Source organism: Acomys minous, assembly GCF_964271855.1.
Source record: "Acomys minous genome assembly, chromosome: 4".
Classification (NCBI taxonomy): domain Eukaryota; kingdom Metazoa; phylum Chordata; class Mammalia; order Rodentia; family Muridae; genus Acomys; species Acomys minous.
Window position 1 is genome coordinate 87,606,413 of NC_140486.1, and position 13,873 is coordinate 87,620,285.

Genomic DNA, 13,873 nt, shown 5'->3' on the forward strand with positions numbered 1-13,873 from the left:
GCTACTGAGCCACACCCGCAGTCCGAGCTTTCTGTGTCAGTGGTTCCCAGCTTTCCTAGTGCAGCGACCCTTTAATACAGTTCTTCATGTGGTGGTGCCCCCAACCATAGAATTACTGCTTTACTACTTTATAACTAACTTTGCTACTGGTATGAATTGTAATATAAATATCTGATATGCAACTTCTGTGAAAGGGTCACTTGACCCCCAAAGAGGTCACAACTCACAGGTTGAGAACCACCACTGCTGTATGTATGTATGTGTGCATGCATGTATGTATGTATGTGTGTGTATGTATGTTGTGTGTGTATGTATGTATGTATGTATGTATGTATGTATGTATGTGTGTATGTATGTGTGTATATATTTTTGTTGTTGTTGTTGTGTTCTGAGCTGGGTTTTTGGGTTGCCCAGCCTTGTCTCATAGGTCCTCTTACCTCAACCTCCTAAGTAATTAACACTACAACATGTGCTACCATGCCAGGCAAAGAATGTTTTTAGTAGATTAAAAGCTCTCTGATTAATTCACATTGGTTTAATGTTATTTGATGTTACTTATTCATATGCTGCTGTATAAAGTAAATAAGGTCCTTTTTGACTACAACTGTCAATTCTGTTCTCTTTTCCTGCTGTGATAACTGTTGTCATTTTTGCTGATTTGCTAAAACCCTGTCTCACTGACTTTTAATGAGTTTAATTATTTTTATCTTCACGATACAAAGCATTATTATGTAGACTTAATTAGTCTAGAACTAATTTTATTGGTTGAGCTGTCCTCAGACTCAGAGATCTGCCTGCCTTTGTCTCCTGAGTACTGGGACTAAAGACCTGTGCAACCACCAGCCATCTCACTGATTATTAGAGTTTTAGAAACTTTTAAAATACAGTTCTAAGCATCTGAAGGGTGGTAAACATCAGTGGGTTCTGATGTATGTGTGTATTTACAGAGTTGTTTGACCATTACCAAGTCTTACTTCAGAACACTTTCAACACTTCAGAAAAATGTTACACCCACTAAAGTCATTTTATTTTATTCTTTTCCTGCAGTCCCTTGCACCTACATTGTCTCTGTGGAGCTGCTTAGTCTATGTGTCCTTTTCCTAATTAGAGTTTCTATTGATGCAGTGGAACACCATGAGCGAAAAAAGCAGGTTGGGGAGGAAAGGGTTTATTCAGCTTACACTTCCATAGACATTGTAGTTTATCACCAAAGGAAATCAGGACAGGAACTCAAAGCACAGCAGGATCCTGAAGGCAGGAGCTGAGGCAGAGGCCATGAAGAGGTGCTTCTTCTGCCTTAATCAGCCAGCTTTCTTATAGAACCCAGGACCACCAGCCCAGGGGTGGCACTGTCCACAGTGGATGGGTCCCCCATTGGTCACTAATTGAAAAATGCCTTATAGCTCAGTCTTATAGAGGCAGTTTCTCACCTGAAGTTCCTTTCTCTATGATGACTTATGTCAAGTTGACACAAAAATTGGAGTTGAATTTTGTACAGGGTGAGAGATACGGGTCTAATTTAATTCTTTGACACCATTTTGGCCAGCACTATTTTCTAATGCTGTTGTCTCTTCTCTGGTGTGTGTTTTTCATTTCTTTGTTTAAACAAACAACAATAGCAAAACAAACAAACAAGACAGGTGTCAGTAGGCATGCTGACTTATGTCCAGGTCTTCAGTTCTATTCATTTGAGCAGTTTGTCTGTTTTTATGGCAATATCATATTGTTTTTATTACTATGGCCTTGTTGTAGTGTAGCTTAAAATTAATAATGGTGATTAGCAGTTCTTTTTTCCTTCAATTTTTACCTATTTTGGGTTTTTGTGTGTGTTTCCATATGAAGTTTAAGATTATTTTTTCAGTTTTTGTGAAGAACTGTGTTGGAATTTTGATGCAGATTACATTGAATCTATAGATTGATTTGGTAGATTGACCATTTTTACAATATTAACCCTGCTAACCATGAGCATGGGACAGACATCATTCTATCTTCTGATGACTTCTTCCTTCAGTGTCTTAAAAGTTTTTATTATGCCAGGTGTGGTGGCGCACGCTTTTACTCCTAGCATTTGGGAGGCAGAGGCAGGCGGATTGCTGTGAGTTCAAGGCCAGCCTGGTCTACAAAGGGATACACAGAGAGACCCTGTCTCAGGGAAAAAAAAAGTTTTTACTATACAGGTCCTTCTCTTGCTTTTTTAGTTACTCCACGCTTTTTAAAAAAGGCTGTTGTAGTAGTTAGGGTTCTCTAGAGTAGCAGGACTTATGAAGGGATTTATTAGATCGTGTGCAGGCTATGCTCCCATACATCCAACAAGAATGTGCTGTGAATGCAACGTCCAAAAATCCACAAGTTGCTCAGTCCACAAGGCTGATGTCTCAGCTGGTCTTCAATAGATGTGGGAATTTCTGAAGAAGTAGACTTTAATGCCAGTGAAGGAATGGACTTGCTAGCAAAGCAAGAGCTTCCTTCTTCCATGGCTTATGTAGGCTTCCAGCAGAAGGTGTGGCCCAGATTAATGTCTTCCTGCTTTAAGATCTGAATCAAAGGCATGTGTTTTCCTATCTCAAAGGTCTGTACTAGGAGTGGATTCACCCAAGCAAAAATAATCTTTCATAAGTGTACCCTTCATATCTGGACTGTAGTTCATTCAGATGTAGCCAAGTTGATAACAAAAAGTAGCTATCACAGTTTCTGTGAAAATATTGTTTCCCTGATTTTTAAAAATCTGTTATTTGTATATTGGAAGGCTATCCTGCTACCTTACTGAATTATCTTCTTTTTAAAAAATTAGAGATAGATAAGTGTATGACGTGTGTGTGTGTGTGTGTGTGTGTGTCTGTGTCTGTGTCTGTGTCTGTGTGTATGTATGGGTGCACCTGAGTGTGGTGTCTGTGGAGGGTGTTTGATCTTCTGGAGCTGGGGTTACAGGCACCTGTGAAATGCTTATTGTGGGTGCTAGGGACCAAAGTTGACTCCTTTGCAAGAGCACCAAGTGTCCTTAACCACTGAGCCATTTATCCTGTCCGTTCGGATGTCTGTCTGTCTGTCCGTCCGTCCATCCATCCTTCCATTCATCCATCCATCCATCCGAGAATAAAGCCGGGTGTGGTAGTGCACGCCTTTAATCCTAGCACTCGGGAGGCAAAGGCAGGTGGATTGCTGTGAGTTCAAGGCCAGCCTGGTCTACAAATCGAGTCTTGGGCAGCCAAGGCCTGTCTCTCAAAAAACAAAACAAAAAGAGGGGTCACTTAGAGGAGAGCAGAGTGGCTCCTAGGCAGTTGCATCAGCTAAAACTCCACCCTTGCCTGGATGGTGACTCATGAAAGCTACATTCTCAGTAACTCCAGTGGAGGCGCCTTAAGAATTTTATACAGGTCAGGTTTCCCGGCACTTGGGTAGTTGGGCTTGGTGGCAAATGCCTTTACTTGCTGAACCATCTTGCCCAGAAGTCTTAGTCTTAAAGCCTTAAGGATCATGTGTGCAGAGGAGAATTCCCTCCTGTGTATGCCTGTTCTTTTTTTGTTTTGTTTTGTTTTTTGAGACAGGGTTTCTCTGTGTAACAGCTCTAGCTGTCCTGTAGACCAGGCTGGTCTTGAACTCACAGAGATCTTCCTGCCTCTGCCTCCCAAGTGCTGGGATTAAAGGCATGTGCCACCACCACCTGGCAGTGTATGCCTATTCTTGATTATTTTCCTTCTTCTTTCTTTTTTTTTTTTATTCCTTTTTTGATTTTTCGAGACAAGGTTTCTCTGTGTAGCCTTGGCTGTCCTGGAGCCTGCCTCTGCCTCCCGAGTGCTGGGATTAAAGGTGTGTGCCACCACACCTAGCTATTCTTGATTTTTAAATACTATTTTCCTATCCTCAGAGTCATCTACACCCTCAGTTTTCTATCAAGTCTGTAGTACTATTTAGTAGAAGCAAAACAGGGAGGTAAATAACAGTAAGAAAAAGTGTTAGGAATACAGCAGTTAAGGGTCTTTAGAGGGTGTGCAGGGTTCTTGTATTTTCTCTCTCTCCAGAAATACATCATATTGAGATGCAAGTTCAATCTTTCCCTTATTTTGTACACAGTCATTCAGATGGTGTTAAAGCTTCTGGAGATCCAGTTTTCTGTCTGTCTTTCCCCTCATTAGGTGAGGGAAATAAGCCATGAGAATTCCTGCTGGGCTGAGCTGTGAGCTGCCTTCTGTTTAGCTGGGAGGATCAGTGAACACCCAGCCTGTGTGCCCAGTTCCCCATTCTTAGGGTTAGGCTCTTTCTGACTGTGGAAGAGAGAGTGCCTTGTGAGGAGGACAGGTCTTAGAAGGCTGAGTTAAATGCTTCAATTTTGTGGATGTCCTTTTTTAGGCTCTGAAAATACTGATATGGGGAAAGCATAATTCAATCTTATTTGACACAGAATGAATATAATATTTTATACCTCCTGAAGAAAAATAATGTATTTAAGCCATTAGGATCGTAGGAAACTGAAAGTTGTGCATTACCCATGAGAGAGATCCTGGTTGCGGCTCACGGTGAGCACAGCAGTTCAGTCCATGTGAGTTTGATCCCCATCACTGCAGATACAACAACAGAAAAACAGAGAAAAGGGCAAAAGAAGAGTAGTGGTGATTCATGTGTACGATGAAAAGTGTGTTAGGCACCGTCTGTTTCTAGAGGCTTACTGTATGGGATCTGTGAGTCTGAGCAGTGAAGCGTGCATGTATTTCTGTGTTCTGCAAGTCTGTAATACATTGCTGAGAAAGCCGATGAGTGTCAGCCAGAGCATAGGTTATGGGTAGAGACTATTAACAGGGGAAGGAGAAGACCAGGGTAGGAAACCATGACCCACACTTTGAGAACCGTAACCTGGGTTTCTGTAAGTGGCAGCCTGGTGAGGTGAGTGAGTAAGAGCTGTGTGCTGTAGTAGGGAAAGCTGTGGAGGGTGAGTAGAGGCGTTGGTGTACATTTATGTGGGTAAGAGGAAGAATTGGAGGTTTCAGATGAAACTTAGACCATGTTTAAGACTCTGTGCTCTGTTCTGGAAATTAGTACAGAAACATTGGCAAGGTGGTATATGGCCAGGATGCCCCAAGGAAAAGCCCAGATAGAATGGAAGTGTTTCGGCAAGTGGATTAGGTGTGCGGTGTGGAGAGGGGGAAGTGTCCAACGTGAGAGGGCGGTGATGCTTGTAACACGAGGGGAAGGATGCTTCAGAGGAAGGGGACTACGAGCGCAGACACACCGAGGTGCTGGGATGTGCAAGGTAGTAGTAGTCTATGTAAGCAGACCTGTGGGCTGGGAGACAGTTAAGAGGTAAAATTCTTTAAATTCAGTAGTTAGAAGTGAAAGCTGAGGAAGGAGTGAACCTTGGTTTTAGGGGCCAGTAGTTTGAGGGTAAATTAAGCATTTGCCCCAGGCTTGATAACCCATGTTTGATCCTTGAGACCTGCGTGATAGAGAGAGAATTGACTATCACAAGTTCCCTGACCTTCAGATGTAAGCCACAGCACGGCTTTCCTTCAGAACAATCTTTTTCTCTTCCCTCCCTCCCTCTTTCCTTCTTTCTCTTTCTTTCTCTCTCTCTTTTTTTCTTTCTTTCTTTCTTTCTTCTTTCTTTCTGTGTATTGAGACAGGGTCTCACTGTGTAGCCCTGGCTTCCTGAACTTGCTCTGTAGACCAGACTGGCCTTGAATTCACAGAGATCTCCTTGCCTCTGCCTCCTGAGTTCTGGGACTAATGGTGTATGTAGTACACCTCATGACTTTAAAATTTTTAACAGTAACATTATTTTTTGTTTGTATTGTGTGTGTATGTATGTATGTGCATGTGTGGTGTATGTATATATGTGTGGCGTATACATATATGTATTGTGTGTATGCCTGGTGTATTGTGTGTTTTGTGTATGTGTGGTGTATGCATGTTTATGTGTCTGCTTTTCATATGTGTGTGTGTGTGTATGTCTGGTATGTTGTGTATATTTGTGGTTTGTGTATACTTGTGTATGTGTGCCTTGTGAATGTGTGGTTACCTATGTGTGTGTTATGTGTATGTGTGTGGTACATGCCTGTGAGTTTGGAGATACTTCACTTGTGTGTGCACATATGAATGCTGGTGGGAGGTGTTGGGTGTCTTCCTCTCCTGATCTCCGCCTTTGGACTTCTCAGTGAGACATAGGCTCACCTTATTGACTGGCAGTGAGCTCTTGGGATAGGAAGCCTTTTATTAAATGCCCGCAGTGTCCAAAACAATCTACAGGTTCAATGCAGTTCCTATAAAATACCAACGGCATCTTTCCCAGATCTAGCATACTCTTCTAGGGTATCCAAAACAAACAATAAACAAAGAAACCAGTCAGAGGATAATGTAGGCTGGCGGATTGTCATCATCTATAGTACTGTTTTGAAGTACAGTTCTTCTCTCTGTTTTGTTTTTTTGCCTTTGGTTTTCAAGACAGGTTTTCTCTGTGTGGCTCTTGTCCTAGAACTCCCTCTATAGACCAGGCTGGCCTTGAATTCAGATCTTCTTCTGCCTCTGCCTCTTGAGTGCTGGATTAAATGTGTGCATCACCATTGCCTGGCTTCAAGTACAATATGCTTCTATACCTAAATTTTTGTAGATTTTATTTTTTAAAGTCATGAAGTGTATCTTAGGGTTTTTTATTGCTGAGAAGAGACACCACGACCACAGCATCTTATTAAGGAAAATACTTAACTGGGGCTGGCTTACAGTTCAGAGGGTTAGTCCATTATTGTCATGGTGGGAAGCATGGCAGTGCACAGGCAGACATGGTGCTGGAGAGGTAACTGAGATTTTTGTATGGAATCCATAGGCAGCAGGAAGAGAGGGTGAGGCACTGGGCCTGGCTTGAACATCTGACACCTCGATGCTCACCCTCAGTGACACACTTCCTCCAATAAGGCCACGCCTACTCAACCAGGCCACTTCTAATAGTGCCACTCCCTATGAGTCTGTGGGGGCTATTTTCACTCAAACCACCACAAAGGGGATTTTATTAAATGCTTGTTTTATATCGGTTGAGATGATTACACATTTTTCTTAGCCTTCATTCTATTTGATGTATTTTATTTACCAATTGTCATGCTGACCTATTGCATCTGTGGAGTAAGTCTCACATGATCATGCTCTTGTATTTGACTTAGTATTTTGGGGTTTTTTTTTTTTCCTTCTGAGACAAGGTTTCTCTGTGTATGTAGCCTTGTCTGTCCTGTACTTGCTTTGTAGACCAGGCTGGCCTCAAACTGCCTTTGCCTCCCAAGTGCTGGGATTAAAGACGTGCTCCACCACGCCCGGCTTTGACTTAGTATTTTGTTGAGAAGTTTTGCATCTATATGTTCAAAGGGTTATTAGCCTGTAGTTTTTTTGTGTTGTGTCTTTGTCTGGTATTGGTACCAGGCTTGTGATGGCCCAGTAGAACGAGTGTGCGGGAGTTGAGTTGCTTCCCGTACTTGGAACTGTTTGAAGAGAGTTGACATTGGTTTTGTAGTTCTTTGGACAGTAGATCTGATGGTGTAGCCTAGGCTTGCTTTGAACTTGAAATCTTACTGCCTTAGCCTCCCAAGTACTAGGGTGATAGATGTGTATACTGTGCATGACTTGTCATTATTTTGTATTTGAAAGTTTGGTAAAATTCATCAGTGTAACCATCCAGTCCTTTCTTTTTTAAAAATAGAACCTGGTCATTGATTCAGTCTTACTGCTTGTTGTTGGCTGGTTGAAGATACGTGTATCTTTCCTGTTCGGCTTTGGTAGGGGCTGGATGTACCCAGAAATCTGGTTCCAGGTTTTAAAATTAATTAGCATGTAGTTGTAGGAAGCATTTGTATTTCTGTGGTTATCAGTTAGAATGTGTCTTTTTCATCTCTGATTTTGTTTGAATCTTCTTTTTTTCCTTAACTTTTTTCACGATAATATGGTGTTATTTGGTTATTTTGTTAATTACTTCTTCAAAAGAACTTTTCTTCAATCCTTGAAGAAATTTGTATCTATGCATTGTAGACTGTAGGAGAGACATGGTTGGAACTGCAGTAGACTTTGATAAACCCTGTCACTGCAGTGGCAGTTGTATACAGAGATTTTTGCTTTAGAAAGCAACTTTAATTTTTTTTTCATTTCCTGTCCACAACTTCTTGGAATGATTGGATCAGGGATGTATCCTCTGCTTTGTAATTGAGGAATGGTGACCATTGTAGCTTACATTAATGCTGCCACCAACCTCCAGGGTCTGATTCAGAAACTTGGATTATCCTCATCAGAAGCCACAGAGTCTTTCTACAAAAGGTGTTTGGCAACATCAAATACATCACTGCTTTGCTTTGTAACCTGGAAAATAGTCATTTAGTTACATCTTGCTGCATGATCTGTTTTTCAAATAGGGTTTCTGGGTTGTGGCAGTTATGAGACTGAGGTGTCACTGACTGCTAAGAAAGGGCTGACTTTGGCAAATTCTGTTCCCTAAGGTTGTCACTTAAATTACAGGAGTACAGAGTAGCCAGGCATTTCAGGTTTTTTTTTTATTTCAGTTTTATAACTTTTTATTATCAGCCATTTTATTTATCTTATTAATACTTTGATAGACACATGTGTGAGAATGAAAGGAAATCAAGATTCAGGAAAGTAGAATAAGTATTTGTACATTTATATCAATGCTGCCTAAGTAGTTAAATTAGGAAGATGTGTATGTGCTGTCATTGTTCAAAGTGTACATTGGCACTTAGATTTTACATGATAGCGGCAGGATTTTATTTGTACTTATACAGAGATGTAGAGTATAGCTGGGTGCAGTGGCACATGCCTGTTATACCAGCAGTCAGGCGAAAGAGGCAGGTGGATCTCTGAGAGTTCGAGGCCAGCCTTCTCTACAAAGTGAGTCCAGGACAGCTAAGGCTACACAGAGAAACCCTGTCTTGGAAAAAAATCAAACCAAGCCAAAAAAAAAAAACCAAAGATGTATAGTTAAATTGAAAATATCAGTGAATTCCTCAAATTATTTAGTTTTGGATTTGCATAATAATGTGGTTTTCAGAATATTTTTGACTTGGTGAATAGGTTCAATAACAGAATGGTTTAGATGACTAAGTTTGCTAGAAATTATCTTTAAATTAATGGTCACTGTTTTCCCCCGTAGTCATCAGATAAACAGCGAGCCCTAGAAGAAACCAAAGCCTACACCACCCAATCCTTAGCAAGTGTTGCATATCTGATAAACACCTTGGCCAACAATGTCCTACAGATGCTGGATATCCAGGCATCCCAGTTACGGAGGATGGAATCTTCAATCAACCATATTTCACAAGTGAGACCATGTTATTTTCTGTTTGCCTGTGAGCAACACACAGCCTGTTGCTTGTCTTTGTTATGCAAGTTAGTGTGCATGGACTATTTGGAAAATACAAACTTAATAGTGCGTTGATTCATGATTCTTTTTGTGATGTTACTATCTTTATAGTTTGAAAGAAAGGTAAATTGTGATGAATTTTATTAAAACTTGGGTACCCCAGTAATATAACTCTTGAAGTGAAAAATTATCTTTTAAAAAAATCTACTGACAGATTGTGTGTGTGTCTGTGTGTGTGTCTTTAGTGCTTTTAAAAGTAATGACTTGATATCTTGGTGGCTAATGTAATTTTTTCTCCATGTCAGTAAGCGTTTAAACCCCATTTTGGTGGTTTTCTTAGTGTTCTGCTATTGTGAAGAGGCACCATGAGCACGGCAGCTCTTAAAAAGGACGCGTTTAACTGGGGCTGGCTTACAGTCCAGATGTAGTCCGTTATCACCATGGTGGGTAGTGTGGTGACACTCAGTCAGACATGGTGCTGGAGGGTAGCTAAGAGCTCTGCATCTGGATCTGCAGGCAGCAGAGAAGCCTCTGGGCTGGCTTGAGCACTTGAAACCCCAAAGCCCATGCCCAGTGACACATTTCCCCCAACAAGGCCACACCTCCTAACCCTGTCAAGTAGCACCACTCTGTAATGGCCAAACATTCAAATATATGAGCCCATGGGGGCCACTCCTGCGTAGACCACCACAGTGGTGTTGGAAATTGAACTTAGAGCCTTGTGCATGGTAGGCAACCACTTTGGTACTGAGCTAAACTCAGCTTAGTTCAGGTTTTATGTTTATTAGAATGGAACCTGCAAAATGGGAAAGTTTAGATTAGCAAACCTTGTAAACAGTATCTTTACATGAAACTTTAAGTGTTAAGCAAGGGGACCAAGAAAGGGTAGTATTAGCTGATGAGGGAGAACAGGGTACTGATAAGGGACTCACGAGTCACGAAAGATATATAAAGGTAATTGTTTTTCAAGTTTTGACTCTGGTGGGTTTTTCTTTGAGAGGGAAGGGAAGAGTTGCGTAAGTACATAAAAACGTCATTGATAGTGCAAGTGTAAAGTGCAAAGCAAAGTCCATGGCTTTAGCATGGCTGTTCTAACTGCATAGAATCCGTTGAGTTGTGCACACTATGACTAATATCACTGTATGTTTTAATTTGTTGGCTTTTACAGTGAAGTTTGAACTCATAAAATAAAAGCCATGTTTGTGAAAACACAAAAAGGAAATGGAAAAACAAACCTTTTACTTTTGCCCAAGGTTTTCACTCTTTTCCTTACACTCTGCTTTCTCACAGTTTAAAAAATATAGCTGTGGCTATCATAGGTATAGAATTTGGGATTTTGCTCTTTTAGCATTGAAACTCATCTTCTCATGTTGTTAGAATCTATACATAAATTTCCAGTGGGTGCCTCTTGATACAGCTTTCAAAATCATTAGAACACATGTGGTCACCCGGGCGTGGTAGCACACGCCTTTAATCCTAGCACTCGGGAGGCAGAGGCAGGTGGATCGTTGTGAGTTCGAGGTCATCTTGGTCTACAAAGGGAGTCTAGGACAGCCAAGGCTACACAGAGAAACCCTGTCTCAAAAACAAAAACAAAAAAACAAAACAAAACAAAACAAAAAAACCCCCAAAACCAAAACCAAACCAAACCCCACATGTTGTCATGTTGGTAGAATCTCTTTATATAAATTCTTGACGGCTCCCTGTTGGTGTAGCTTTGACAACCATTCCTGTATTTTAAGTCCATCTGAAGTAATCTTGTAGCTGGGAACAGTGGTAAGCACCTGTAGCATGAGCACTGGGGAGGCTAAGGGAGGAAGGTGATGAGTTTAAAACTGGTCTGCGCTTAAAAAAAAATGCCACAACGGAAAGCTAATTTAATTACAAAATGAATTTTAAAGACATTAAAATGATTGGCTAATGTTGGATGTCTTCCTTAATAGTTCTCCAACCTTAGTTGTTTTTTGTTTTTTTGAGCAGGTTCTCAACTGAACCTTGAGCTCACTGGCTAGACTTGCTGTTGTACAAGTCCCAGGGGTCCCCCTGTGCCTGCTCCCTAGTGCTGTGATTTCAGTAGTGCGCTGCCACGCCTGGCTGTTCCTTGGGGCTGAGGTTCTCCATGCTTGCACAGTGCAAACATTCCCTCAGCTGAGCCACCCCTCGGCCCTGCTCCGTTTGCATATTGCACGTTGACATTTAATAATAATGCTAGGTTTAAAAGCCATTCTGATGGAGTAAGTGAGAAGTATGAGAGAAGTTGATAGAGGTTAGTAGGTCAGAATTGGTGGAGTTGTTAGAAATGCATTGAACTCTTGTGCTTCTAGAGGTCAGTGCCTTGGGAGGCAAAGACTAACTCTGCAGTAGACCCTGTGTTTGTCAGAAGCAAGAGCAGACACAAAATTTCACATTTTGTAGAATTTGCTTCAATAATTAAATTTTGTTTGTATATGAACATGCACACAGGTCCCAGAGAAAGAGAGTGTGTATCTGTAAGCTTGAGGTTACAGTCACTCTCCACCTTATATATATATATATATATATTTTAAAGATTTATTTATGTATTATGTACATGTCTTAATGAACACCAGAAGAGGGCATCAGATCCCATTATAGATGGTTGTGAGCCACCATGTGGTTCCTGGGACTTGAACTCAGGACCTCCGGAAGAGCAGCCAGTGCTCTTAACCATCACTCCAGCTCCCCATACCTTGTTTTTTGTTTTGTTTTGGAGATAGGATGGCTTAGTAAAGCTATAGCTCATGCATTAGGCAGATGGGCTAGCTCGCGAGCCCCATACAGCCTCTTGTTCTGCTTTCCTAGCTCTGAGGTTCCAGGTGTGGGCTGCTGTGCTTGACTTGTACAGAGGACCTAGGAACCTGAACTCAAGTCCTCTTCTGTATGGCAAGCACTTAACCACTGAGCCATCAGGCAGCTCCTAAAGCTTCTCAGCTATCTTTTGTTTATTTGTTTGTTTTGTTTTTCGAGACAGGGTTTCTCTGTGTAACAGCCCTGGCTGTCCTGGACTTACTTTGTAGACCAGGCTGGACTCGAACTCAGAGATCTGCCTGCATCTGCCTCCTGAGTGCTGGGATTAAAGGCGTGCGCCACTGCTACCTGGCTCAGCTATCTTTAAAACAATCAACTTAATATAAAAGATATTCGATGATCTCTAGACTGGGAGAAAATTTTTATTATTTTGTGCCAAGGATTAAACCTAAAGTATCCTACATTCTGAGTCTGCACTGAGTTGTCTCCAGTCCCTAACAGCCTCTTCTGTAATATAAAGAAAATGTTGTGTGTTTAGAAAGCAAATACTTAGTAAATATTCTAAAATAGCAGTAGAAAACTTTATACAGGGCAGATGGTAAACATTTTGTTTAGGTTTTGTGGGCTGTAGTCATCTCATTGTACTATTTTTAAACACATGTACCATTTTTTTTTTGTTTGTTTGTTTTTTTTGTTTTAAGGACAAGGTCTTACTGGGTAAGCTGCCCAGGACACATTCATGTGCATCCTTGTGTTTTGGACAACTTTTTAAAAATGTTAAAACCCATGTTAGTTTGCGAGCTGTATAAAATTACTTGGTGGTGCTCGCTTTGGCAGCACATATACTAAAAATACTCGGTGGGGTAGAGAGATGGCTCAGAGGTTAAGAGCACTGACTGCTCTTCCAGAGGTCCTGAGTTCAAGTCCCAGGAACCACATGGTGGTTCACAGCCATCTATAATGAGATCTAATGCCCTCTTCTGGCCTGCAGTTGTACATACAGGCAGAGCACTGTATACATAATAAATTTTGAAAAAAGAAAACAAACAAACAAACTTGGCCAGGCACACGCTCTTAATCCTAGCACTTGGGAGGCAGAGGCAGTTGGATCACTGTGAGTTCGAGGCCAGCCTGGTCTACAAAGAGAGTTCCAGGTCAGCTAGGGCTACACAGAGAAACCCTGTCTCAAAACACCAAAACAAAAAAGCAAACAACCAAAAATACCTCTGGGCCAGATTTGCCATGTAACTATAGTTTACAGTTTGCCAGCCTTTGGTTCTAAAATACTTTCCCCTATTTGAGTTTAAATATCAGTTAAAACAGTAAAATTTACCCATTAAGTTTAATTTTCACATTCATTCATTCATTCATTCATTCATTCATTCATTCATTTATTGTGTGTGAGTGCAAGTGCTCAGAGGACAGCGTGTGGAAGCTGGTTTCATATTCCACTGTGCGTTCTTGGGAGTTGAAGTCAGGTTATCATTGTTGGTGGTACGAGCCCCACCTGCTGAATCTCATCACTGGCCATCTATTAAGTTTTTAAATAATTGATTTATTTATGGAAGATGGATAATCTGAAATGTATTTGTAGTTTAGCAAATAAATGCTTAATGCAAACCTATTTTAAAAACACCAAATTTATTTAATCATCGGTAACTGATGAGTTGCTACCTGAGGTAGCTATCCAGTATGGCCAAACTCTAATCATCTGTGGTAATTCGAAACAGTAATGTATGAATAAAGCAGAAGCGAAACATTTTATATAGT

At 41.0% G+C, this 13,873-nt stretch overlaps 1 protein-coding gene across 37 annotated transcripts in view; it reads left to right on the plus strand.

The window, feature by feature from the left end:
• Nucleotides 1–13,873, plus strand: part of ABI2 (abl interactor 2) — a 76,633-nt gene that overhangs the window by 15,846 nt on the left and 46,914 nt on the right. For all 37 annotated transcript variants that reach the window (XM_084779808.1, XM_084779807.1, XM_084779810.1 and 34 more), the window contains exon 2: nucleotides 9,128–9,295. In XM_084779808.1, coding sequence (XP_084635934.1) covers nucleotides 9,128–9,295 — 168 coding nt within the window. The remainder of the gene's footprint in view (nucleotides 1–9,127; nucleotides 9,296–13,873) is intronic.